This window comes from Panicum virgatum, chromosome 4N, assembly GCF_016808335.1.
Source record: "Panicum virgatum strain AP13 chromosome 4N, P.virgatum_v5, whole genome shotgun sequence".
Taxonomy (NCBI): Eukaryota; Viridiplantae; Streptophyta; class Magnoliopsida; order Poales; family Poaceae; genus Panicum; species Panicum virgatum.
Window position 1 is genome coordinate 40,043,099 of NC_053148.1, and position 26,436 is coordinate 40,069,534.

General features: G+C 45.4%; 3 protein-coding genes across 4 annotated transcripts; 2 read left to right on the forward strand and 1 right to left on the reverse strand.

Moving 5' to 3' along the window:
* On the forward strand, positions 1 to 8,971 carry LOC120669675 (calcium-dependent mitochondrial ATP-magnesium/phosphate carrier protein 2-like). Of its 2 annotated transcripts, none has more exons than XM_039949482.1 (5): positions 1 to 562; positions 5,318 to 6,103; positions 6,201 to 6,291; positions 6,387 to 6,791; positions 8,636 to 8,971. In XM_039949482.1, the coding sequence occupies exons 1-4, from the start codon at positions 88 to 90 to the stop codon at positions 6,577 to 6,579; spliced, it is 1,545 nt and encodes a 514-aa protein (XP_039805416.1). In that variant the 5' UTR covers positions 1 to 87; the 3' UTR covers positions 6,580 to 6,791; positions 8,636 to 8,971. The 2 variants fall into 2 exon arrangements, with proteins under 2 accessions (XP_039805416.1, XP_039805418.1); XM_039949484.1 differs by lacking the exon at positions 8,636 to 8,971 and adding an exon at positions 8,161 to 8,468 and having other exon boundaries at positions 88 to 562.
* An 8,662-nt stretch (positions 8,972 to 17,633) lies between these two features.
* Positions 17,634 to 18,628, forward strand: LOC120669676. Its single transcript, XM_039949485.1, has 2 exons — positions 17,634 to 18,005; positions 18,111 to 18,628. The coding sequence occupies exons 1-2, from the start codon at positions 17,783 to 17,785 to the stop codon at positions 18,320 to 18,322; spliced, it is 435 nt and encodes a 144-aa protein (XP_039805419.1). The 5' UTR covers positions 17,634 to 17,782; the 3' UTR covers positions 18,323 to 18,628.
* A 3,445-nt stretch (positions 18,629 to 22,073) lies between these two features.
* LOC120669677 (AP-1 complex subunit sigma-1-like) lies at positions 22,074 to 24,711 on the reverse strand. The gene is made up of 8 exons (XM_039949486.1): positions 24,532 to 24,711; positions 24,345 to 24,385; positions 24,096 to 24,182; positions 23,376 to 23,467; positions 23,160 to 23,268; positions 23,032 to 23,067; positions 22,820 to 22,906; positions 22,074 to 22,415 (listed from the first exon to the last, which is right to left on the reverse strand). Exons 2-8 carry the CDS (start codon positions 24,345 to 24,347, stop codon positions 22,344 to 22,346), a joined length of 486 nt encoding a protein of 161 aa, XP_039805420.1. The 5' UTR covers positions 24,348 to 24,385; positions 24,532 to 24,711; the 3' UTR covers positions 22,074 to 22,343.
* Between the last annotated feature and the right edge of the window lie 1,725 nt (positions 24,712 to 26,436).

The window sequence follows — 26,436 nt, forward strand, 5'->3', positions numbered from 1 at the left end:
TTCTCCTTTCCCCCTCTGCTCCATTCCATTCCCCGAAACCAACCCAAACCACCCCACCGCCACCGCCTCCGCCTCGCCGCCGGCGCCATGACCGGCGCCGCAGCCCACGCGGTGGAGCCCCGAGGTGGCGCCTCCGCGCCCCAGCCCCCCGCTGCAGCGACCGCGGCCGCGGCCAAGGGGGCGGGCGGGCGCGAGCCGGCGCGGAAGGCGGCGCCCGTGACCATGGAGCACGTCCTCCTCGCGCTCCACGAGACGGAGGCCGAGCGGGAGGCGCGGATCCGGGACATGTTCGCTTTCTTCGACGCCGCGGGGCGCGGGCAGCTCGACTACGCGCAGATCGAGGCGGGCCTCGCCGCGCTGCAGGTGCCCGCCGAGTGCAAGTACGCCCGCGAGCTGCTCCGCGCCTGCGACCGCGACCGCGACGGCCGCGTCGGCTACGACGACTTCCGCCGCTACATGGATGACAAGGAGCTCGAGCTCTACCGCATCTTCCAGGCCATCGACGTCGAGCACAACGGCTGCATCCTCCCCGAGGAGCTCTGGGACGCGCTCGTCAAGGCTGGTATGTGCTTCCTAGGCCAAACCCTTGGCCTTCCCGGCTCTCGCCTCCCCCAGCCCCCAGTACCCGGAGGGTTTTACATGTATACCATTACAAAAGATGGTCCCGACGTCCATACCACTAAAAAAGTTTGGTGACACCTTTATATCATCGCGTTTTTTCGTTTTGACGTCTGTACCATCATGGATGGATCGGAGGGTAACAGATGCTAACAGAGCTGCAAAAGGTCCATGATGCCCTTGGGTGCCCAAAAAATGATTTATCCTCCATGCCATTCTATTTTGCTTCTAACGTTTGAGTACATGACCAAAATTTTTTTGTCCTCCATGCCACTCCATGGCACTCCACGCAAAAATGTAATATGTTTTGCAATACGATATATTTTTTTAATTCTTGCACAAATAAATTATATTTGGACAACACAAATAAAAATATATTTTTTATCCATCATTTGGACAGCATCATCATGTCATGTCTTCATATCTAGTGTGATCTCTGCTAACAGGAAAACACCTGGTTTTTGTGAGTAAATGCACAAAACTGTCGATGTGAATATAAATCCATATTTTTGTGAGTAAATCTCAATCTCCGAATGCTCCAACCAAACTCTTTTCACATTTTGAATTTGATTACAAGCACATTTTAATAACTGTATTTACAATGTTGATTCCAACACAGACTACTGCTAGTGCCCTATTACTGAACTGATCGGCTTCAGTAGTTCCAGAAGACTTGGTTTCTCCTGTGCTCCTGAGGTAGACGCCGAGCAGCTTGTAGTACGTCCACCGCCTCTTCTCGCCGGTGGCCTCCAGCAGCGCCTCGGAGCTGGCGTGGAAGCCGCCCTTGCCGAACGCCTCGAAGATGATGCCGTCCGTGGCCACGACGGCCTCGGCGTTGCCGTCGAACCGGTCGAACGCGAACGTGAGGTTCCGCGCGAGCCGGCGCTCCAGGTACGCGTCGACGAAGCAGCCGTGCGTGACAAGGTCCGGCGCGACGCCGTCGCGGCGCATGTGGTCGACGAAGCAGGGGAGGGCGGGGCGGCGCCCCCAACGCGCGGCCCCCGCGCAGGCCCCCGCAGAGGCCGCGCAGGCCCCGCGGCGAGGCGAATCAGGAGGCCGCGCAGGCCCCCGCGCACGCGCCCCCCAATGTGCGGCCCACCCCACGGTGAGGCGAATCCGGAAGGGAGGGGAGGGGAGGGGCGGGGCCGGCGGCCTGACCGGCGGCGGCGGCGTGGGATGGGGGTGGCGGCGGCCTTGGATGTGGAGGTGGTGCACGTGAGATGTGTGGATGTGGTGCCCGTGAGAAGAGTTGGGAGGATAGGGTTTGATGCAAGGGTAAAATGGTCATTTTACTAGGTTAGGCCCACATGTCAGAGCCCTAGATCTGTTAACTTCTAATGGATGGTGAATGGAATGGTATAGACGTCAAAACGAAAAAACACGATGATATAGAGGTGTCACCAAACTTTTTAGTGGTATGGACGTCGGGGCCATCTTTTGTAATGGTATACATGTAAAACCCTCCAGTACCCGCGTTGGTGATTTTGGGCGCCTATGGTGCTGCGCTGCCGCACGACGCCCGCGTGGTGACCGGATTCTGACGCGTTTTGCGTAATGTACGTGCTGTGGGGTTGTAATAGTAACTCTTGGTGCTTGTTGGAGGCTCGAGACGAATTAGTACTCAACCGTTGGGGTTTGTTAGTTTTATATTTGCCTTATTTGGTTTACTGGGCTAGTGTTAGATGGATGTGAGTGTTGTCTGGTGTTGAGATGGAAAGCGTTCTCTGCAATTAGACTTAATACAGAAAACGATACAGGCACTCGCTGGTCCTGATGGAGATCTGCTGCAAGTACTCCGCAGTATCTGTGAGTAGCAGGTAGTTTGAGCTCTAAGCTAATTTCTGAATATGAAAATTCGTTGTAAAAATGATTATCTTATTTCTACCCTGGTTGGAGTAAGACCATGTACAGCTAATTGGCTGTCACATTATCTATTGCCTGCAGGACTTTAACCATTACTAGTGCTACCAAAACAAGAGTGCAGACTAAGCTATGTTTTCCTGGAAATGATGAAAGCGACCAAGCTGTATAACTAGCAATACTATGATCACTTTTGTGGTATATAATGCTCATGTTTGATACACAGTTAGTAAACCATGCCTGAACTTGCCATTGCTGTTCCAAAATTGCACAATTACATACTTCTAAAAACAAGTAAAGAAAGAGGAAAAGAGAACTAACATGTCAACAAAACATGGTTATAGGATTTCGAGGTAGTTTATATTTTTATTCCTCTATATATTTCCGGATTGGTTAACCTCTATTGATTTAAAAGTTGAAGGCTAGCACTGTGAAGATTTTACTGTGCTACCTCTTCTCAATATGCTAGCAGGCTACTATTTTTTCTTCATAATGCTGGTGTAAATCAGCATGGACACCTGTCGTGTAGGTCTATAAATCGTCTGCACCTGACATATGTAGTGCAAAATTAGAGCAAATATTATATTGCTATGACCGTAGGTACCATTTTGTAGATTCATCCATATTTTAATAAGGCATCTTTTTAAATAAAGCTATACAAAGCTAATACGTAGGACACTGGTGCACCATATTATTACAGTCATCTTGTGCGTAAGTAACTAAATGTTTGAAGTCTTCAAGCTATCTTTTAATATGTTACTAGGATATATAGCCAATGCATGACACTGAAGCAAACAGGCTAGTTTTAAACCAATGGCAATGATTCTACTGTTTAAATCTGACAAATGATCACAAATATTTCACTAGATCTTGAGCATTGTTGTGTCCATATGCTTACTATTACATTGTGGGCATACAACTGAGCTGAAGTTTCTTGCATGTACCTTAGATCCTTCCAACTGAGTTGAAATTGGCATGTGGCATAATTGATGTCTATGGATTGGGAATACATTATATTTCCTAGCGCTCACAGCCTCACAGGACTTCCATAATGAAGGTGCTGATACAGCAGGGGAGACAAGCGGGCGGGCGGGCGGAGGAAGAAGAAGAGACGGTAGATTAGATCCCGGGGTGAGTGGATAAAGGGGAGGCTGGGAGGTGGGTTGGGCTGTTTTAATGGGCTTTTGTCCAAAGTTAGGCCCATTGGCTTCTTATTTTTCTTTTTCTTTTAGAGATATATGTATGTGTATGGCAAGATACATATGTATATGTGTGTATGTGCTAACGCCTAGGAAAACGCCTTGAAACGCCTAGGCTCACCTAGGCCCACCTAGGCTCTAGGTGGTGGGTCACCTCCTTGAGAGCGCTTAATGCCTTTTTGAACATTGCTTTTTGCCTAAGAGTAAAATGTGCTTTGGGTCCCTAAATTTGTCGCGTCACATTTGTCTCCAAACTCCTAAGTTGCAGCCTCAGGTACCTTAAATTGATTAAATCAGCCAATTAATGTCATAATCACACTGCTCGAGACAGTACTGATGTGGTGTCCACATAACATGCTGACTGAGTCTAACCTGATTCCAAAGTAGCCCTTGCCTCAGTCACCTGAACTGAAACCGAAACCGTTATTTTTTCTGTTCTCTCTGTATGAGATGGTAGGTTGGTGGGAGTGGCTTGGTGCTTGCAATGACAAGTGCTGGCCAAACCTACAATAGAGGCCCTTCCTGACTCTGGTGGCTGGCAGAAACATATGGTCTAATGAAATACCTTTATGTGATTGAACAGTGTTGGATTTTGAATGTTTCCAATGGTGTGTACCTTGCCTGGTTGAGCATGTTCTAACATGTATCAAGAATAGTTGAGGTTCAATTTGTGCTTGGATGCTGTTTTCATTGTGTTTCAAGAAATACAGTTTTGTGTTCCAGAGACTCAGATGGAATGTAGTTGTGAGAGGTTGGAGGCTGGGGGTCCCAAACCAAGCGCATAGTGGAGTTGCCTTGGAACATCTGAGAGAGGGAGGCATGAGCCGATGGATCCCTATGCACAGGTGCTGTGCGGTAAGAGAGGGAGAAGGATCACAGAGGGATTTCTCCTATTTCTTTTTGAATCAATTGAATGAGCCTAGCCTCTAGATGTATGCTGGTCCTATCAGATCCAATATAATATTTAGCTTAACAAATCCGAAGAAGATAGCAACCAAATAAAAAATAGACAGCATTCCTTAAGAATGAAGACCATTGGGGCCAAGACAGGGCACAACACGCTTGGCACATTAATATGCCATAGTTGGTAGTACATGGGCTCTCCTCCCTTGGTAGAACGCCCCATTACATGCAATTTTTGATCTTTCTAAATTCCACATTCCTTTTTTAATTGCTAGTGTGATTCTTAGGGATTCAGAGTTGTGGCTGATGTGTCACACTGATGAGGAACAAATTGTGATAAACATGGGTAATCAAGTATTTCTTTCATTTTAAAATGGCAGTTAGTCTATCCTTTGGTCTGGGAAAGTTATGGCTATACACTGAATATTTAGTTACTCTGACTAGTTTCCAACAAGTTAGAGACCAGCTAATTAGACCTTTTTTTTTATTAAGACTGCATGTTCCCTAATTAGAGTACTAACTTCATTCTACCTACAGTTCATATTTTATGGAGCTACATAAGGTCAAGGTTTGAGTTCCTACAGTTTCTAAATCTGGAAATCACATTGTATTGTTTACTTCTCCTACTAGTGTTTTTCATATACTCTTATATATGTTTATGACCAGGTTGTTTGAAGTTTCAGTCACATTTGTATCTGTAATTTATCTTACAAGCAATGTCAGTTTGCTGTTTGCAGGTATAGAGATTAATGATGAGGAGTTGGCAAGATTTGTTGAGCATGTGGACAAAGACAACAATGGGATTATTACTTTTGAAGAATGGAGAGACTTTCTTTTACTTTACCCTAATGAGGCAACCATCGAGAACATTTATCACCACTGGGAAAGAGTCTGCCTTGTTGATATAGGTGAACAGGCTGCTATACCAGAAGGCATAAGTAAGCATGTCAACGCAAGCAAATATCTGATTGCTGGAGGGATAGCTGGTGCAGCATCACGTACTGCAACTGCACCTCTGGATCGCCTTAAAGTGATTATGCAAGTACAAACAACGCGTACTACAGTCATGCATGCAATTAAAGATATTTGGGCTAAGGGTGGTATGCTGGGATTTTTTAGAGGGAATGGATTGAATGTTGTAAAGGTTGCTCCAGAAAGTGCAATAAGATTTTATACCTATGAAATGTTAAAAGAATATATCATGAAGAGCAAAGGAGAAAATAAGAGTGAAGTTGGTGCTTCTGAACGTCTGGTTGCCGGTGGTTTAGCTGGTGCAGTGTCCCAAACAGCAATTTATCCTATAGATTTAGTAAAGACACGTCTACAGACTTATTCATGTGAGGGTTGTAAAGTTCCTAGAATTGGTGCACTGTCAAGGGATATTTGGATGCATGAAGGTCCTCGGGCATTTTATAGAGGTCTTGTTCCATCATTGCTTGGTATTATACCTTATGCCGGAATTGATCTTGCTGTATATGAGACTCTGAAAGATGTGTCAAAGACATATATACTGAAGGACAGTGGTATGCCCTCTATCAGTATTTATTTGTGTTTCGTATCCTACCTTTACTTCAACCGTGTGTTTCTTGATTTTTGATTGTTTCCTATGATATCTTGTAGATCCTGGTCCTCTGGTACAATTGGGCTGTGGAACTGTCTCTGGTGCTCTAGGAGCAACATGTGTTTACCCTTTACAGGTTATCAGAACAAGGTAAGAATTTGTAATTGTACATCTTGAAAATCTTGTCTCAGGTCATCTCTCTCCCTCTCTCTCACTCTCACAACCTTCTTTCTAAATATACGTAGACTGCAAGCACAACAAGCCAATTCAGAATCAGCCTACAGAGGAATGTCTGATGTCTTCTGGAGAACCCTACAACATGAGGGCATTTCTGGTTTCTACAAAGGAATTCTGCCAAATCTGCTTAAGGTGGTGCCTGCTGCAAGTATTACCTATCTCCTGTATGAGGCGATGAAGAAGAATCTCTCTCTTGATTAAATTCAAGAGTTCTGCAAAAATCAGCCATCATTATTGACATGGCTGACTGTGTAGAGATAATGATGACACATGCTTCAATAGTTCCTTCTTGAAGTCAAAGATGGCGCCTTCAGTATGGAATTGGAAGCTTTGGTGGCATTTTCCTCCTAATTTTAGTTTAGCAGAGATGAAGTGATAATCATGAGATGAGAGGCACCTTGCCTAGTATACTGGTAACAATCCTACTTGTTGATTTATACTGCTGCCATTACACTTGATATGCATTTTTCTCTTCAATCCTAGTTGTTCTTTTTCTGTACATAATCATCTTTGGAACTTAGTGGGGATTTCTTTCTTGCTATGAGCTGCTGCACCGATTTGGGATCCAGAACAATGACCTTATATTATTTTAGGCAGAACCTCAGGTCTAGGAACTATAAGTGGGAATATTTTTAAGCTAACTGTGATCATACATGAAGCTTGTTTATGCTGACGACTTTCTGTCTTGCTACTTAGATTGTCTCTCTATACCTCCTGTTGTTGAATAGAGAGGATTAAAGAATACCAATGGTAGCTGGCTGCTAAATGTCACCATTGTTTGGTCTACAGTTTAATAATGCACACATGCATATTGCAATTGTGCATAACGTTTTACTTCTAAAAGTGGGACAACCTCTTGAGAGTGTTTGGTATGGAGAAATAGATGGTAAGTGGACTACTGGTCCTGACTCTAAACTTAACCTGTAAAGGTTTTGTTATGGACGTTGTTGGGATTGAGATCACGAGAGAGGGAGAGGGCTGGTGCGCTACAGTACCCACGAGTACTGTTCACTGCTGGTGGCGGCGGCTAGGGTTGCAGGGGCGCAAGAAGGCCGGCTGCGGGGCTTTGCCCGCGGCCGGGCAAGAGGGAAGGGTTTTCCTTCTAATCTCTTGCTTGATTAGATTGATACATCTCCTCATATAGAGAGGTTTGACTTTGCCCCTAAGCAAGCAACTAATTAACCCTAATGGGCTTAGGCCCAATAGGCCCTCGACTCCTCTAACAGGTTTAGGACTAAGACCCATGTAAAATCCTGCCTGTACATAAACCCCTATTTTATAGTATAAAAAAGGTAGGGGCCTCCCCTTCTGACTTCGGTTTAAAAAAAAAGGTTTCGGAAATGCGATTTGAATGGCTGCTTTGTACCACCAAAATCATGTGGTTTTGCCCCCACATGGTCCCATCCATCCTAGGATTCTTCAAACTTCATGACTAATTTAATTGTGTGGTAAATATGTATTTGATTACTAGAATATGCTATTTATCCTAATTATTCTGGTTATTCATTAAAATTGAAAATGTATAGCATGAGATGTTTAAGATTAAATGATCCTTTCCCTGTATAATGAATGCTAGTAAACAAAACTGCTCCTACTACTGGAACGATCAAAGAACTAGTTTCAAAGAGCCTCATTAATTGTTGCATTAATTTATGGGGAAAAACTATGCTTCCACCACAGATGACATAAGTGACAGGTTAGCCCACATGACATGAAAACATAACTTTATAATAACTGTGCTTGATGTGGCACATAATGATGCAGCACCGTATTTGGATGAAGATTGCAGGCATGACTTGTTTCCTCCTGATCCTGTCAACCAAACCATCATCCATATGTGGGACACGGTGTGAGCTACATCATATCGAGTGTGCTGGACCTCTCGTAATTGAGCTAACTTCACATTTCATGGGCTAGATATGTCTAACTTCAGGATCGTGCTAGCTTGGTTGAAGGGTTTTCCCATTTTTCATACATTGTAATTAATAGCTGTAAAATGTAGCACTTTTTCTGGGGTGTTATGTGGCTTGATTGATTCAAATATGAGAATACTTAAAGTTTGAGAATATCTTACTTGGTCCTTTCTATTATCAGTTATCTGAATCCCTTTGAGCATGATAATGCACTTGTTCTGGTGGATAAACTCTCCAGTTTTCTTGTCTTGCTATTTATTTCCTTAGATGTCTAACTTGATTTTGATGAATTCAGCGTTTTAACTTAATCCCATGACTCATTTTCTTCATTTCTCACGTTTCAGTTAAATTGCACCATTGGCACCAAGATAGCTGCCCATTGCGAATTCACGAAGGCTTATATTGCCCCGTTTCTGGGGTGAGTTTTGTTAGAGAAACTGTAACACAAAGGGAAAACTCTCCTAACTTAATTTACAATTCCTTGTGCTCCTGAACTTTGCTGGAGCTGTGACCTTCACTGACCTTGAAATTGCCCTGCAGAAAGGGTGCTGGTTATACATGTATGTATTTTCCACGGCGACTTGGCACAAGTCAATGCCTTTATGTAATAATCCACCCATGTTGCCAACATAGCTTCCTTAATCCTGATGATTTGCTCTGTTGGTAGAGCCTCCAGTTGAGATTTGAGAGACACCCACCTGGATTGGAACCTCCTGTCGGGTTCGGCACTCCTCTCTTTAAGGGAAGGCAGGGGGAGCTTTCTTTTGATGGATTCTTTTTTTAAAAAAAATTGTTGCTATTTTACCCTGTTGCATACATCTGCATCAGTAAAAGCTGGGGTTATGTAAAGACGGCAAAAGACTTGCGCAAGGGGCACCAGTGTGTATATGTGCTTGCATGTTTTGTGGAGGTGTATGCAAGGTGCAAAATCTTTTTGATGCTCCATACCGGTTGCTTATCGACTTGGAACAAGCAAGCTCAGTGTGTGCAGCTTATCGACGCATGAGGCGTCTGGTAGCCTTGCCACAAGCATACTGGTCGCTTAAGCGCTGCCGTGAACAGGGATCATGGTGTACAGGGGGTGTAAATTGATGATCATTAGCTCAGATTTAGATGTCTTTGTTCCTTGGACTTCCTTTTGGTCAAGGTCCGACGATTAGTTTTTTCTGTGACAAGGAGATGAGGCGATTGCGGATGTCTGATTGTGTCGTAAAAGTAGCTTGTAGTCCGATTCGATTCGGCGACTGGTTTGTCTGTTAACGAAGCAACACAAGAAATCCGCTAGCTGCGTGACGTGTGGACGGATTGCAAGTAGTTGGATTTTTCATCGTGTACTTCCTCCATCCCGTGATGAAAAATGCAATTCTAGTTTTCATTTATACAGGTTAGTGGTGGTGTACAAAGATTTTTATACCCTCATTTGTCGACCACATGCAGTTAGTTTTGGTAGGCAAATTAAATCTAGTTACTTAATTAGGCAGATAGTTGAGATCTAATTTCTAAGATTGTACTTTTCATAGGATGGAATGGAGGGAGTAAACTCTTTGGTATCTTTGGAATCGGAAAGACATTTGTGCGTTGATATGAGAACTTTCTATCTATAAACATGTCAAGATGGTAAGCATCTACTAATGAAAAGCCCAAGTAGGTAGAGGATATGGATATTAAGTGTCAATATGAGGAACTCTTCATAAATCATGGGGGTCCAACGACCTTGCATCATGCACACTAGTTTTCCTCACGTGGACAGGTTACTTAATAAATACTATGATAAATTTATTAAAAGAGATTACTGTAGAAACGTGCAAGTTAGATTACGATACAAAGAAATACAAAAGGAGGACGCCCCTTAATTAACAAGACGTATGAGAGACTATATTGGCAATCAAAATTTAAATGTAGTATGTGATGTGGATACTAGTTTCTCTACCACCGCTTACTAGCCTGGCTTATAATAAATAAATAAAATCTTTTTACATTAGGGCCCTTACAACCATCTCAAATGCGCTTAAGAGTTTTCCAAGGCTACCTGACTACCTCATCCAAAGTCGTAGGAGTTAGAGAAGATGCAGTTGTTGTTAACTAAAGATTAATATTGTCCAATACCTAAGGTTTTTAGGCCCTGTTTAGTTCCCAAAAAATTTCAAGATTCTCCGTCACATCGAATTTTTGGACACATACATGGAGTATTAAATATAGTTTAAAAAATAACCAATTGCACAGTTTAGCTGTAAATGATGAGATGGATCTTTTGAGCCTAATTAGTTCATGATTGGACACTAATTACCAAATAAAAATGAAAGTACTACAGTAACCAAATCCAAAAAATTTCGCGAACTAAACACGCCCTTATGCGATGGATATATCACAGGAGCGTGAGAGGCGAAAGGGGCGAGATCTCGGTTTCCGGCGTCGATCTGCCCGATTCCCCTCGCCGGAGGCCGCTCCGGCGGCAGTACGGCAGGGGAATCGGGTGGATCGGCGGCCGGCGCGGGTTAGCTTCTAGTTTTAGGTGGTAGGACTAGGTAGCTAGGGTTGCCGGTGGAGCGGCGTCGCTGCCTTCGCTCGTCTGCGGGTGGAGGTGGAGAAGCTCGATCCATGGCGGCATTTTTTGCTTCCGACGGCCTTTGGGCTGTCGGTGTGCGGTGACTTCCTGTGCTGCGTGGCCGGCGGCGGCGATGAAGACGGAGGCGGCGGGTTCGTCTGCTTCGCCTGCTTCTTCTCCTCCTATGCTGCATGCAGCATGTGGTGCGGGTTTCTCGGCGACGCTCAGATGAGAGAGACGGCGTCACGTTCATGGAATAAGGTATTCCGGGCTTCTCTCTTCTACGCTGTTGTGAGCTCCGGCGGCGGCGATGCGTCCGTGAGTTTGGGCTTCTCAAGCCTTTGTACAGGAGTCTGCATCTTCTTCTCTGGGTTTGTTGTCCATCGTGGTGTCGCTGGGGTTCGAGTGCTCCTCGGGTCTTCTCGGTTCGTGGTTGCCGGCGGATTTGGGTTCGATTCGAAGGAGCCAACGGCTGTGTTCTCCTACTGAGTACCTTTTGCAACTTACCAAGGTTGGAAGTCCGCTCTTCCAGTTGGAAAGGTGATGATTGGCGTGTCGAAGCCCAAATGTGGTGCTGGTGGCTTGGCGGAGCTTCGGTGGCATCGAATCCTGGGGAAGAAGATAAATAGTAGTGGTAGGGACCTTCCTATAATTTCGTGGTTTCTCAAGGTCCTTTCTGTAAGAAGGGTTTGTACTGTGCTGTTCTCAATATAAGTTACAGGCCTTTCTCGAAAAAAAAAGGACGCGTTCCTTTGAACATGTTACCCGCATCGTATGAAAAGGGCGAAGAAGGAAGGTTCATGCTTAGCTACGAAAGTAGATTGCTGTAAAATTATTATTCCGTGGAGCCGAGGCACCATCAAGGATCGGCCGATGGATCCCAGCCCGGCTAGGAGCGCAGGAACAGTGGCCGGTGGCCACACGGCGCATCCCAGAGTCTCGTCGCCCCGAGTCCCTGACTCCCTGGCTGTCCGGCGTTCCCCGTCCCACCGCAGCGGCGGCGACAAGTGTCCCAACAGCGACGCCTCGCTTGGTACACCCGAACCCCCCCCCCCCCCCCCCCCCCCCCCCCCGCGCGCGCTCGAAGCCGCGCGTGATGTACCCCTTTCTCGGCTCCCGTACCAACCGGCCCCGCCGCTGCGCGCAAGCCCTCCGGTCTGGCCGCCGTCCCCATCCGCCGGACACGACGACGGGGGCGCCGTGCCGCCGCCGGTCGACCATGTTCGGTCGGCCGCCAATGATCAGCTATCGGATCTCGGAGTGGATACGCACCGAGGACGCATGTGCCGGCCGGCTGCCGTCCTGTGCCGGCTGCCGTCCCACACGCCACAGTAGCAAGAGAGGTAATATGACTATAATAATAAAAAAAATATGTTTAAATGTTAAATAGCTTTTAGAGTAAGGCTTATGATTCGGTCGGCTGCCGGCTGAATCAACGCAATCGTGAAGAATAATAAATACAATAGCAATAATGACAACATGCAACCTAGCACATGCAGCGAACCAGAGTTCAGCATGGGCTGTGTTTAGTTCCCACAAAAACCCCCACAAAAACATCACATCTCCATCACATCGAAACATTAAATGTAGCAAATGACTCATGCATGGAGTACTAAATGTAGGTAAATAAAAAAACCAATTGTATAGTTTTGATGTACGTTGCGAGACGAATCTTTTGAGCCTAGTTAGGTCATGGTAGGATAATATCTACCACAAACAAACGAAAGTGCTACAGTGTATTTCCCCCCTCGCTACAGTGTATTTCATGGGAACTAAACATAGCCATGGTAGCAGTTCGGCCAATGAGAGCCGCATGCATGCGCATAGACTTGCTTCGGCCGGCGTTTCACGAACCGCTCGCTGCGCACTCTCTCTTCGTTTCTCTCTCTGGTGATTTTTCTGATGTGGCACTGCTCCCAGCCCGCCTTGCTAGCATCAGATCTTATTTAGTTCATTTTGCATTTTATATTTTTGCATTTTTGGAAGGGAATCTTTAATATTTGAAGTATTAAATATAGACTAATCACAGATCTCGTCTGTAAACTACGAGACAAATCGAACGAGCCTAATTAAGCCATCATTAGAGCATGATACTGTAGAATTACTGTAGCAATTTAGTGTCTAATCATGTCCTAATTAGGCTCATTAGATTCGTCTCGTGATTTACAATCCATTTGTGTAATGCGATTTATTTTTCGACTACATTTGGTACACCATGCAAGCGATTTATAAAAATTTTGTATTTTGCGTGTTGGGATCTAAACAAGGCCTCATAATACTTGCTCTTATATTCAAATATGTCAAGAGCTATTTTATTGAAGGACTATTTACTTGAACTAATTAGCTGTAGCCCAAATAACTCTAGCCCTTAGATCCAAATATGACCAATACGAGAAACTCTTCATAAATCATCTTGCATCATGCACACTAGTTTTCCTCACGTGGACAGGTTACTTAATTAATTAATAAATACTATGATAAATTTATTAAAAGAGATTACGTACGGTAGAAATGTGCAAGTTAGATTATGATACAAAGAAATACAAAAGGAGGACGCCCCTTCAATTACAAGGCGTATGAGAGACTACAAATAGTATTGGTAATCAAAATTTAACTGTAGTATATGATGTAGATAATAGTTTCTCTACCACCTGCATTATAATAATAAATAATTTTTTTTACATTAGGGCCCTTTTTTTGCGGGTACATTAGGGCCCTTACAACCATCTCAAATGTGCTTAAGAGTTTTCCAAGGCTACCTCATCCAAAGTCGTAGGGGTTAGTGAAGATGCAGTTGTTATTAACTAAAGATAAGATTGTCCAATACCTAAGGTTTTTATGCGATGGATATATCACAGGACGCGTTCCTTTGAACATGTTATGTTACACGCATCGTTATGAGAAGGGCGAAGAAGGAAGATTCATGCTTAGCTACCATAGTAGATTTATGAGTAAAATACACTGTGGGTACATGAACTTATAGTGCTGTGTCAAATAGGTCCATAAACTTAGAAACCGGACATCTAGTCCCTCGAACTTGTGAACCCGTTCACCCCAGGTCCAGTCCGGTTTTGCATGGCTTGCATGGCACTGTGCGCCCGCGATTGCTACAGTAAACCCGGATTTGCTACAGTTACCGCGGTTTTGTTTTTCCTTTTCTAATTTATTTCGGCTGAATCTTTGAAAAATCATAACTCTTCGATACAACATCGGATGAAGATGATTTTTATATGAAAATTGTAGCCCTCGACGAGATCTACAACTTTTTAGTTTTGAGTTTTTTCATTTGATGAAGTTAAGTTGCCCAAAAAAATTATACAAAAGTACAGCACCATAATAATCACGTAACCTGCATGAAGACTTAAATTTAGACGAAATAAAAAACGCACTGCACAGTTTGCCTGTAAATCGTGAGACGAATCTAATGAATCTAATTAGGCCGTAATTAGACGCTAAATTACTACAGTAATACTACAGTAAACAATCTCTAGTGACGAATTAATTAGGCTCGTTAGATTCGTCTTGCGATTTACAGACGAGTTCTGTAATTAATTTTATAATTAATTTATATTTAATACTTCAAATATAAAAAAAAACTCAATCAAAAACTTTACACGAGACAAGACCCATATTCGGTCGGCCGCCAATAATGATCAGCGGATCTCGGAGTGGATAAGCACCGAGGACGCATGTGCCGGCCGGGCTGCCGTCCGATGGCCGCCGGCACCGGATCACTCCGTAAGCAGCATCTTGGAACTACCCATCCGGCTGCTTCTGTTTATTGCCATGTTATGATTTGCCCTGCAATGTTTTTCCCAGCGTGAGTGGGACGAAAGGGAAATCTAATCATGGCTCGACACTGGATTGCGTCCAGGTGCTGCCTACCTAGCTCGCTCACCGAGTTTGAATTTGGCTAGTGTACATACTAGTACATAGCATCATCATCTTCCAAAAAGTAAGAGTACACTAGCATCAAGAAAAGCACGGCAAATTGGCCCATTTGCTCCGCAGCGTCATCATCATCATCTTCCAAAAGTATATACTCCTACACTGGAGTAGTATCAAGAAAGTACCCCCAAATTGGCCCGTTTGCTGTAAACAAAGCGTGGCGGAAGAAAGCGGGGTTCGTTCGCGCTTAGACTGCACATTTCCGTTCCGGGGGCTCCGCTTCGATTGGACGGCAGCTCAGCTCAGTCCGCAACTAATCGGATCGGACGTCACACGCCGTCGCCACCGTGAGAAAGAATCTACTAGGATATTCCAACTGGCCTGCCTGCTACTCCAACGGAGTGGAGGCGTCAGCAAATCTTGCATATACTATGGAGAGATGGTGTGGCGTGGCGGGCGACAGTGGCGGCCGGAGGGGGGCGGGCCTCTTTTGGCTAGGGTCCCAGTACGCGGGAGGATTATGAAGGCTTTGGCCCGTCACCTCAGGTGCATTATTTTAAATAGCGGGTTAAGGGGTTTAGCTGTTGGATTCAAAAAAACAGTTAATAACGGGCTAAATGAGGCTTTAGCGGGCTATAACGACTAAATTACACATGCGTTGAAATAGCGGTACCATACCTTAAATAGCTATAGCGAGCTTTAGCGGAAGCTATAGCGGGAGATTTAAAACTTTGCTCTGGTGACCTGCGCGAGCAAGCAACTCGGGTGCACGGGAACCCAAAGCACTGAACGGAGGCAGCGGTTGGGTTTGATCTTGATCTTGATGACGCAGGAGCCGGAGCAGGAGCAAGAGTCAGGACTCAGGAGACGGATAAGATCATCACGGGTGACGCGAGCGGCCGGTGTTAATTAGAGCAATTTTAGTAATAGACGTGGAGCGGGCGAAGTCTGACGTGTAGGAGAGAGAATAGAGGAGAGAGACGAGGGCGGGCATCTCGCGACGCGCCCGCTCTTCGCCGGCCCAACGCTCTGGCGCAGTAATTATTGGTTGAGCAATGCTCTCGTCCAGCCTCCATTGGTTAAAAAAGTAGCACAATATTACATGCCAACGGGCTCACTCTGCATGTTGTGCCTGCTGCCAGCAAAATTGCTAGACTTGATTTTAGATCAGTCTTAATGGAAGTGTCATAGTAGTGTTATGAGCATTAAATTTACTGATGTGACAAATTTTTTTATAAGAATAGAGAATGGAGGACGTCATGAAATATGAGAGAATGATATTTCTCTAGTCCGATTATCTAATTTGCGATCTTGGTAACTGTATTGTATTGATGACACTTTCATCGATGCGCGGTGGCCTTAGGCAAGCAAAACCGAGCAGGGGGTTCGGCAAAATCGTATGTGAGGTGGCAGATGGCGACGGCGCCCAACCACGGGGCTTGGCGTGTCGGATCCAAGACTGCAACCGCCGCCTCGTCCTCCTGGCCGCCGCCGGGTTGCTGTTCGCGTGGATCGCCGCGTGTTGCTTGCTCGCTTGCGGGGGCCTAGCGTACCGCTCCGGTGTGAGCGTACCGGACGATCCAGCACTTGGTGCTACCGTGCTAGTACTTGTTTTTTGTTTTTTTAACATATATAATCCTTTTTATAATAATATATAGTATATAATATGCTACCGATCCACCATGCACCTAGCTAGCGATGTTCTGGATAATGCGAGTTAATGGCGACTGTACTGATGTTCAGCACTGCTGGTAGCCATCCAGGAGCATTGTACGTTGTACATTGTAGAGGTAGCAGCAGCTAGCAGGAGTTGGTGACGAACCGAACCGACGAGCTTGGGCTAGCGGGCGAGACCGACCGGCCAGCGGCCAGCGGCCAGCGGTGTAGTAGAGTTGAGGAAAGGGAAATCAAACGGCTGGTAAAGTCAAACCGGGTGTGTTTGTCTGAGAAGAAATCGATGTGATGAGCTTATCGTAGTACTAGTATCGTACTAGTCCTACTGCTGCTGCTGCTGTCATGGTCGCTGAACTGAACTTATCTTGACGAACCGCTGTTTTTCTTTTTTTTTTTGGGTGTGAGGTTCAATTTTCGTTGAAAACCGGGTTCCAATAATTCTTGCATGTTCCTTCCACCATTTATGGCTTCTCTAGTTTTCCTAGAACATAGCATACTACTGCTAAAGAAATTTTAATCAATTTTATATAAAATATATCAAGCCGCCAACTTGGTATCATCAAATCAGTTATGAATCTTTCAAAAAAAAATCAGTTATGACTCCGAACAATTTGCTTATTTTAGCGTCGTAGACACAAGATTCCCGGTTGCCAACGTGGACAAATCTAAGGTGGTTTGACTCAGAGCGATTCTAAAAATTCCAATATTTTGTATTTTGAAACGGATAGGTACTTATTTCGTTTTGAGGCAAAGTCTTGGACTACATGTATATTCATTTTAGAACTGATACTTCCTAAAAACTAGAATTAATAAGATACAAATAAACATAAATAAATGCAAAGTCACAAAATCCATGGTAAAACAAAGGCACTTGACCCCGTACCCTAGGCCAGGTGAGTCAGGTCAGGGCGGTCCGGCCCCGGCAGACAGTGAATTTTACGTGTACGTTTCTTGAGAAGAAAATTTTCTATGGAGTATTAAATGAAGTCTATTTGTAAAAATTTTTCAGAGATGAATATAACTTTTCGAGACGAATCTAATGACAATAATTAATTAATTATTTGCTACAGTGATACTACAGTGACCGTTCTCTAATCATACGGTCAAAAGACTTATTAGATTCGTCTCGCGATTCATACGAGGGGTTGTGGAGGTGGTTTTGTAATTAGATTTTATTTAATACTCTAAATTAGTGGTAAAAAACAAACCAAACACAACCACTATTTATAATCAGAGCAGAGCAGAAGAGGCACACGGGCCAACCACCCACCCCAACGCCCCCAACGACCTCACGCTCTTCGCCCTCTCCCCCTGTGCTGTGCTGCTCCCCCTCCTCTCCCGTCGGCGCGGACGCTGCTGCGAGCTGGATCTCGCGGCGCGGGGGATGGCGCCGTCGTCGTCCTCGTCCTCGGCGAGCTCCCACGCGGGCCTCGCCATCGCTGCCACCGCCATGGCGCTCTCCGGCACGCTCGTCCTCTTCTCCCTCTGCCGCGCCAAGCAGCCGCAGCTGGTCCCTTCCTCCGCCGACGCCGACGCCGACGCCGACGCCGACGCCGACGCCGCCGGCGCTCCGCCTCCTCGCCTCCGGCCGTGCCTCTCCTCGTCCGGTAAGCCCAGCTCCGCCTCGGTTCTCGACACGCCTCGACCGGCCGACCCACCGTGCCGGCTCTTGGCTGCTGACGGCTGACCCGTTCGTTCCCCGCGCGTCGCAGAGAAGCGGAAGAAGCGGGACAAGGCGCGGCGCGTGGGCAAGAAGCGGGTGCGCTTCGCGGACGACGTCGTCGGCACTAATGGCGCCGTCCCCCGCGCGCCGCGGGAGGCCGAGCCGTCGTGCGCCGCGGCGGCCATGCCGGCGAACCGGGAGGCGCTGTACCGCGGCATGCTCCGCGGCCGCTCCATACTCAGGGTCGCCTGCTCCTACTAGCGCGCCGCCGCCGCCACCTGCACCCCAACCAACCAAGCCTAGTTAACCGCTCCATTAATCTAGCTTCTCCTGTGTGTGTTGCCGGCGGAAGGCCGGCCGGCGCTAGCTTCTAATTGCCCCCGATTGATCGCTCCCTCGCCATTGTTGGGAAGTTTTGTAATTAGTGGCCGTCCCCTACGCCGCGAGGGAGCTAATGATCCGCGTGTGTGTTGGTGCTGTTGTACTCGCTGCTTCCTTGTACATTACTGTGTACTACTCTGCATTCCGAGTGACCAGTGAACGATTCTTCGCTGCTCCATGCTCAAAGAACGGATCTTTCGCTTCCTTTTCCTTCCTCCCCTTCGCCCCAATTTCTTCCCCCTTCTTTGCAATTCAAATTTTTTTTCAGTTTTCTTGGTGACGGGTGAGCGTCGGTTCCTTGGCGATAGATCTTCTCCCCCACCCAGGTGCCCCGCCGGATTTGGGTTCCCCGGCCGGCTGCCGTACGATCATCAGGCGTTGCTGTCGGGCACGGCTTTCCCTCCGTGTATGTGGAGGCGAGCGGGGCACCGGGATTCCTGGCTGTGGGAGCTCGCTCGGCGGTGGCCGGTGGGTGGATGCGTCCGCCTCGGGCGGCGACAAACGCCGCGGCGGGGACGGGCGGACGGGGCCGGAGGCGTGCGCCACCGGCCGGGGATCACATGGCCCCGCTCCAGCGTGCGGCGCGCCCGCGCCGCAGAGGGCCGCCCCCCGGTCCGTCGCTGTCGCCGTCGCCGTCGCCGTCGCCGTCGCCGTCCGTGTCCCGGAAGGCTCCGCCCAACAAGTGTCTCGCTCGCTGGACGTAGTACGGCCGCCTGTTGACAGGCCGCCTGCTCATGTGCAAAGTCACAGCCGCCAGGGACCCGATCCAGTTGGAATTGGAGAAGGCAGTTTCGGTTCCAGATTGTGATGCCGGAATCGAACCCAATCCGAAGCTTTGGGATGACCGGGCGAGATTGTGGGATAAGAATTCGAGGAATCAGGTCAGAGAGGCACATTCATTCCACACTCGTACAGGTTGAGCAGTTTTTTTTTCTTCCGGGATTTGCAAGGTCTGACGAAATGAAATCCGGAGAGGAACTGTCGCAGCTGAACCTGAACCAAAACCATTTCTAATCCATACAGGAGTAGTACTAGAGCACGCTCCATGATGGTCTCGATCCGATCCCGCTCCCACGCCCGTGCGCGCATCAACGGCCGGCCGGACGCCCCTGCTGCCTCGCGTTGCGTCATGGCATGGTCCCCCGCCATGTGTCCGGTCCACCAATCAAGCGATTTCAAGATATCGTGTCGTCGGATCGTTGGCCAATCGTATTCTGAACACGAAGCAGAAGATTCTTTTACGAGTTTTATCTTATCCGGTCTTTATTGTAAAGCGAGGCAATGATCAGGGCCTGCATATTCTGCACCAACCGTCATGGCATTGCATGTGTGGATTCGGAGAGGAATCTGTTCACTTTCAGGAGCCAGCTACCATGTGACCGGATGCATTTAGACTGCTAGGTAGCCTTGGGGTCTCATTTCTCCCCCAATGTTCCTTCTGAAAATGCACCATTCTTGTTTGCGTAGCTGTCGAACATGGCCCAATTTCTTGATGACGGGCTGAACTGTGGGTTCCTCCAATGGGGGGCGAAGACGATGCTCCTAAATTTACCAGAAGGAATTTTACCAGAAAACCTTCATGATTGAGATGAATCTTGAATTAGCTTCTGAATCCTTCTCAACGATATTAGAGATGAATCTTGAATTAGCTTCTGAATCCTTCTCAACGATATTAGGGCGGCAAGTGATCGAAGGCCACGATGTGGTTTCACGTGTTCGTCCCGCTGTGTAGTGTAGAGGATCCCGGGCGAAGGCGGCGGGATCATGGAGACATGAAGTGCGCCACGCTCAGCAGCGCATGATTTGGTCTGAAAAAGGCTGGGAATTTGATTAGATGGAGGAGCCAGCCAAGCTAACCTTTGGAGGTCGAGAGGGGCTTTTGGCCACCGTAATCTCATCCACACTGTTCTTCTCTCTCTTTTAACTTTTTGTTTTTTTTAAAAAATCAATCAATGGTGGTAGTTGTTCTCCTCTAGTTTCTACTGTTGTTTGCTCTCGCCTCTTGTGTCCTGTCAGAGTTCAGATTTCATTTTCCTCCCCTCTTTCTGCACGAATTTTCATTGTAGAAGACTGTATCTGTACTATTGTACTAACATACATCACATGAATTCCTTACCACCATCACTTAGACGAGTCAGGCTCTAATATTATACAATTTCAAACTAAAACTATATAAGAATTAAGTTGGATTATGAAGGCATTAGAGCCATTAGTGTTTGAGCAAATACAAAAGTGCATCAAACAAATGCAGTGTCAAAAGTTCAAGGGATATCTGTTGGACAAAGACTGCCATTTTAATAGTTTCATTCTTTTTTTTTCACTCCACGGGAAGCATTGTTCTTGCCGTCTTGAGAACACTCTGGGCTCTAGTGCTTTCAGGATTTTTTTTTCCTTTTTGTTAACGCCGCTGTCAGAATCCTCTCTTTCCCTCCGCTTTCCAGATTGTTTCCATGCTGCTTTCTCCCCTGTTTTGTCCGTTTTGCTTTCTCCCCAACCTCGTGATATCACCACAAGATTGGAGCCTAGAGAGCTCCGGCACCTTCTCAGCTTGTCTCGCAGTAGTTTTCACTTTTCAGTAAACTTGAAGTCGTTATGGCCAGATAGGATATTAAGCACTTAATAAGAAGGTCTAAACAAGGCCTGGCTTGGGTCCAGCTAAGAGATTAGAGATGGAAAAATTGAGGGAAAAAAGGGTAAGTGGAGAATTCGGCCCAATTTGGAAAACACGATACGGCTCAATAAACAGAGGTTTCGCTGGACATTGGAAGAACGGGCTGAAAACACGGCCTACCAAGCCCATTTCACTGTGATACCTAGCAAAATATCGGTTTAAAAATAGGACAGAACTAAACTTTTCACCATCTTCTTAAAGCATACAACATGGGTGAATTATCCAAGATAAGGCGAAATGATGGTGCAAAGCCAAGCAAAAGACTGCGCCCAGCCCGAAATTGTGTATGTCCACTGCTCTATGTTCTATGTAAGCACATGAAAAGAAAGGCGAGACATGTAACTTTTCTTGTGCACACTCCCCTTCCCCTAATGCCTTCCATTCTCAAAACTGTACAGATAGTTCTCAGTATCAATGCCCAAAATCGTCGAGGGCGAACTACCAAGCACCAGGACTTGCATTCTGTAAAGCCATGCCCAGGCTAAAATATTACTCTTGCCCCTAGGTAGGCCCATAGAGTAAAATATGTAGTGGGTGAAGAAACTTATTATTCCTTCTAAATGGAGCAATGGCAACACAAGATTTCAACTAGTACTGCACAACTCCAATTTAGTGGACAATCATGGAACTCTGTTACACTTACACAAAGCCACCCACCCACACATGAATTTTTCCCAGCTAACTGCAGATAAGCTGATAGGTGAAGAAATGAAATCCATCTTAAGTGGCCAGGCCAAGACCGGAGGTTAGTGGGGACTTGGAGTAATGGAACTCTATACACATTGATTCAGTCCAGTGAAAATGCCAGCACCAATCAGGCCAGAAAGACTGATATATGTGTATGCAAGCATAGCATCAAATATAAAGCATCACAACAAATGCTGATAACTCGCACTGTTTCTTTCCTCCAACACAACTCTCACAGGTTTTCAGACATTGCAAAACAACATGAACAATCTATGAGATCAAGAGAAAGTAATTTGCTAGTAAAATAAGAATTTACAACTATGTGTGAGCAGTCAGGAACATGCCAATTTTACTTGCAAAGGAACACATACAATGTAGTCACACATCACGCTCATTCTAAATGATCTGGAGTCTTGAGAGACGTATTCCTTTGGAGAAAAAAATGAACAGAGCAAATGGACGGAACAGTCCAGTGCATTACATTTACTTGTACAACAACGACAGGATAGAGTAAAGGGGCACACATTAGAGTGGTGTAGAATTTTATTTTGTAACTTGAGCAATGATGTTACTTATGGAGCTGGCTTCCTCTTTCGCAGCCTCAACTAATGAGTCCTGCACAAATCACATTTCAGAGATAAGTTTGTTAGGAAAAAATGGTCATGGACTTCTAATAGCAGTTAATTCATAAAGTTCCATCTGTGTGTTAACCAGTGTCCTGGATATGAGTGTGTCATAGGGAATGAAGCAGGTTTTGTGCTTTAATCCATTCACAAGTTTTACATCAATAAATTGAAATAGAAAATGGTAATCAGGTGGCACAACAAAGGAGTTAAAATACTATTTTAGCATCCTCTACTAAATCACAGGGTAAACAAACTGAAGCGCAAGCGCCAAGCGCCAATAAGACAACCACCAAATAAAATCTCAAGCCACATATTGTACACTCCTAATTAATCCAGAAGAATAGCGGATTTCCAAGGAAATAGAAAAACTTTGCCAAATGTCAAGATGCATACCTGTGCAGCAATAAGCCTTGCAACATTCTTCTTGCTAGATTCTTGAAGCTCGCCAGCGATAAGAATCTCATCCAGTATGTAGTAGGCCTGCACAAATGGGAAATCAGCACAGATGAAAATAACTGCACACCCATAAAGCATGATAAGAAGCTAGCACAAAGTTGACAAGTTCAATCACATATCCTTCAGTGTTAATAAGCATTAGAGATTACCTTGTGAAAATTGAATATCAAATCCAGTTCACATACCTAAAGAAGTTATAAAGGAAACAGTCAAAACAATGCCATGAAAAAACGAATCCTTATTTATGACTTATGAGAAAGAATACTGAAGCACTCACACTGCCAAAATAGCGGTCCAGTATCTCAACGAAATGATGGATGATCTCGAGGACTTCGAGCTCATTGTCATCAGCATCAATGCACATGCAGAAATACAGACTGGCATACCTGCCCACCGTAGTTATAAAGCGACATCAATAGCTAGAAGCAGATATTGCAAAAGCGGGACAACCTATGTAACAAACAGTAAAACTAATAGCATTGCGGAGCCATACCTCCTGTATACGACCTTGTAACCTCTCCACTCGACAAAGTTGCAGAGTTTGGGCCCTCGCGTAATAATGAGTCCACTGAGCTCACGAATGACCTTTAGAAATTGAGTAGCAAAGTTGATATATAAGCATCCAGTATAATGCGCCTCACTAACAAAATATATGCAATGGATACTGCTAGTTCATATGATTAAATGTAAGATAATATTGTCACTGTACACAGAACCTGTTCTCACCTCTTGTGCAACATGTAACAATACTAGTGGTAACAGATTTATCATATCATCAAACCTCAAAATACCATATGCAATGAGACAGAAGAACACCGTGAACGAATAGTCGAATACTTATCCAAGTTTCCATAACAGAACCATCCATCACAGTCTCCACAGAAACGCAGATGCCAGATCAAGATATAGCTTAGAAGTTGACAGCACAAGCGTAGCATAAGAACATAAAACTTATCATTACAAAATGCCCTAGGAACATCAAATTTATCATTACATAACGCCACCACCATCCATCCATCCACTTGTACTGTTACATTTCGATTTGTTCAAACAAGTCATGGTTGCAAAATCCAAACACATACATGACATATTAATATGCATAGTCTTAACTATTGCAGCAATTAGCATCCGCTGCTAGTAGTGAAACACAGAGCACAGCAGCTGTAACTGAATTACACGAGCTATCGAACAAAGAGCAGCTTAGGATACTGACCTTGGTCCTCTCCTTTTGGGTGTAAGGCGAATACCACTTGGTGAGCCTCACCTTGCCCTGGCGGCTGATCAGGAGCACGAAATTAATCTGCAAAAACGCACGGGAAAGCGTCAGATTTCAGCTAGCTTCTACCCAAACAAGAGCAAGTGCTAGCTCGTAACCGTCTATGGGAACCCGTATGAACACCCCGTGCGGCGCAAACACAAACACACGGATCACAAAAATTACAGGGGGAGGGGTGGATCTTACCATGGCGGATGGGTAGGAGACGTCGTAGCACGCTCTGGATCCTGCGTAGCAGGGGCCAAAAGGTCTAAGTTAGTGGGTAACATGCGCATGGAATTTGGTCAGATCCGGATCCACATAGCTCACAATTAGGGTTTGGGGGTGCACGGTTTGCACAGCGAGAAGAGAAGGGAAGGGAAGGGGTGCGTACCTGGTGGATGCTCGTCGCCGGCGAAGGGTCCGACGAAGAGGGCGGCGGCGCCCGGAATGACGCCACGAGAGAGGGAGAGAAGTGGTGGCGGTGAGCGGAGATCTGTGGGGGCGATCTAGATCGGCCACCCCACCAGCGGGGAAACAACGGCCAACGGGCCTGCGGATACGAGCAGACCAGCCAGTGCCAGTTTTCTCTATTTCATTTTTTTCTTATCTTTTTCCTGTACTCTTTCTGATTAATGTAGTTTATTAAATTTATTTCTTCTATTTTTTTAAAAGCTGTATCATCACCCTGCATCGTCTCAACAATTTCAATGCACGCACTCAATGTTTAAAAATGATCTGTTCACTAAAAGAAGGATTCAAGGTCTAACTTGCCAAGAATAATAATCCAACTCGACAACAAAAGTTTCACCTTAAAAACAAGATAAAATTATAACCTTTTGAAAAATCTAGTTTGATGAGAAAAATATACCACATGTTCAAAAGAAAATATTCTAATATAAGTTTGGACTAGCACTTTTTAATAGAATAAAATATTTAAAATCGAACACTTGTGCTGTGAAATTATTTTTGAGTAAATTGCACCCATCATACAACAACTTGGCAGGCGAGTGTAAATTGGTCCAACAACTTGTAAAGTGCTCAATTTAGTACAATAACTTGATAGCTGGGTGTATAACTGTATATTGAGCCAACAACTCAGAAAATGCTTAATTTAGTACAATAACTTGGTAAATTGGTGCATTCAAAGTCCAAACATTACACGAAAATATATTTGCTAACGTCAAGTCAAAATAAAGAGTATATTCACGTCGGAACGTATTATTTGATCGTAGATTTTTTGTGTCGCAATGGACACTAACAATTTTATTCTCAGAATAAATTAACTATGGTTTTATTAAAAATAATATATTATTTAACCACCATTACAACAACAACATATTAAGCAAAGTAGATGAACGTCAATAATTCTTAAATTTTATAAATGGAAATTATTGATGGTGATCCGATTGTTGCTTTTCAACTATGTACAATGTTTTATTAGTTCAAATGCAAACAAATTTTAGAATTACACCATTAGCATCACTCAAACACTGAAGTCGATAAGAGAGATCTTGAAACCTTAGGTTTCTTCAACGCTTCTGTAGCGAAAATGACCTCTCATACCATATTTCAATATAATGTTTTGGCGATTGATGACACACACAATACTTGGACTAATATGATTGTTAAGATAACCATTCTCAGACTTTAGGTTAAGTGATGGCAAATAGAAGATAGGCGTAGCTAGGCCCGAAGGGCCGCCCCTACGGGGGGGTTAGCGGACAGGGGTCGAGGGGGAGCCGCCCCTCGCGGGTCTCAGGGCAGCGCCCTGAAACCTCTTCAGTCCAAGGGACAAGAATTGAAGAGACCGTGAAGAAATCCAAGTCAAAAAGATCAAGACAAAGCAAATTTGCTATCACCGGTTAAACCGATGATGAGCAAAATTGTACTCATCAGTGCAATGGACTTGGCACCGGATTAACCGGCGTTGGGTGTTTTACACTCACCGGTGTATTGGACTTGGAGGCAGAAGAAACAACAGAAGTTTTACAGGCGCCGGTTAAACCGACGATCAAGGCAAAGTGAGCGTCGGAGCAGTTGTCCAGAGACTCTATTTTTTGGAGGGTTTCTGAGATTACATACACCGGTTGAACCGACGTTAGTTTTAAGAGCGTCGGTCGATTGATCAAGTAGCCGTTGGAGCAGTAACGGCTAGTTGCTGGGAAAATACACTCACCGGTTAAACCGGTGATGACAAAAACTAGAGCGTCGGTTTAACTGGCGTTAAGGGATTTCGTCAGCCTTTTTCCCAACGGCTAGTTTGGAGGGTTGGGCTATATATATGCCACCCCACGGC

Bases quoted from the DNA above. Each gene is read 5' to 3' on its own strand.
- LOC120669677 (XM_039949486.1), bottom strand. The intron at 23,468-24,095 runs GTCAGTATCCTA...CAATTTCTAAAG, and splicing joins CCCAAAAGGAGAGGACCAAG to GTCATTCGTGAGCTCAGTGG. The intron at 23,269-23,375 runs GTATGGCTCCGC...TACGGTGGGCAG, and splicing joins TACAAGGTCGTATACAGGAG to GTATGCCAGTCTGTATTTCT.
- LOC120669675 (XM_039949482.1), top strand. From the start codon at position 88: ATGACCGGCGCCGCAGCCCACGCGGTGGAGCCCCGAGGTGGCGCCTCC. The intron at 563-5,317 runs GTATGTGCTTCC...TGCTGTTTGCAG, and splicing joins GGACGCGCTCGTCAAGGCTG to GTATAGAGATTAATGATGAG. The intron at 6,104-6,200 runs GTATGCCCTCTA...GATATCTTGTAG, and splicing joins ATATATACTGAAGGACAGTG to ATCCTGGTCCTCTGGTACAA.
- LOC120669676 (XM_039949485.1), top strand. From the start codon at position 17,783: ATGGCGCCGTCGTCGTCCTCGTCCTCGGCGAGCTCCCACGCGGGCCTC. The intron at 18,006-18,110 runs GTAAGCCCAGCT...CGCGCGTCGCAG, and splicing joins GCCGTGCCTCTCCTCGTCCG to AGAAGCGGAAGAAGCGGGAC.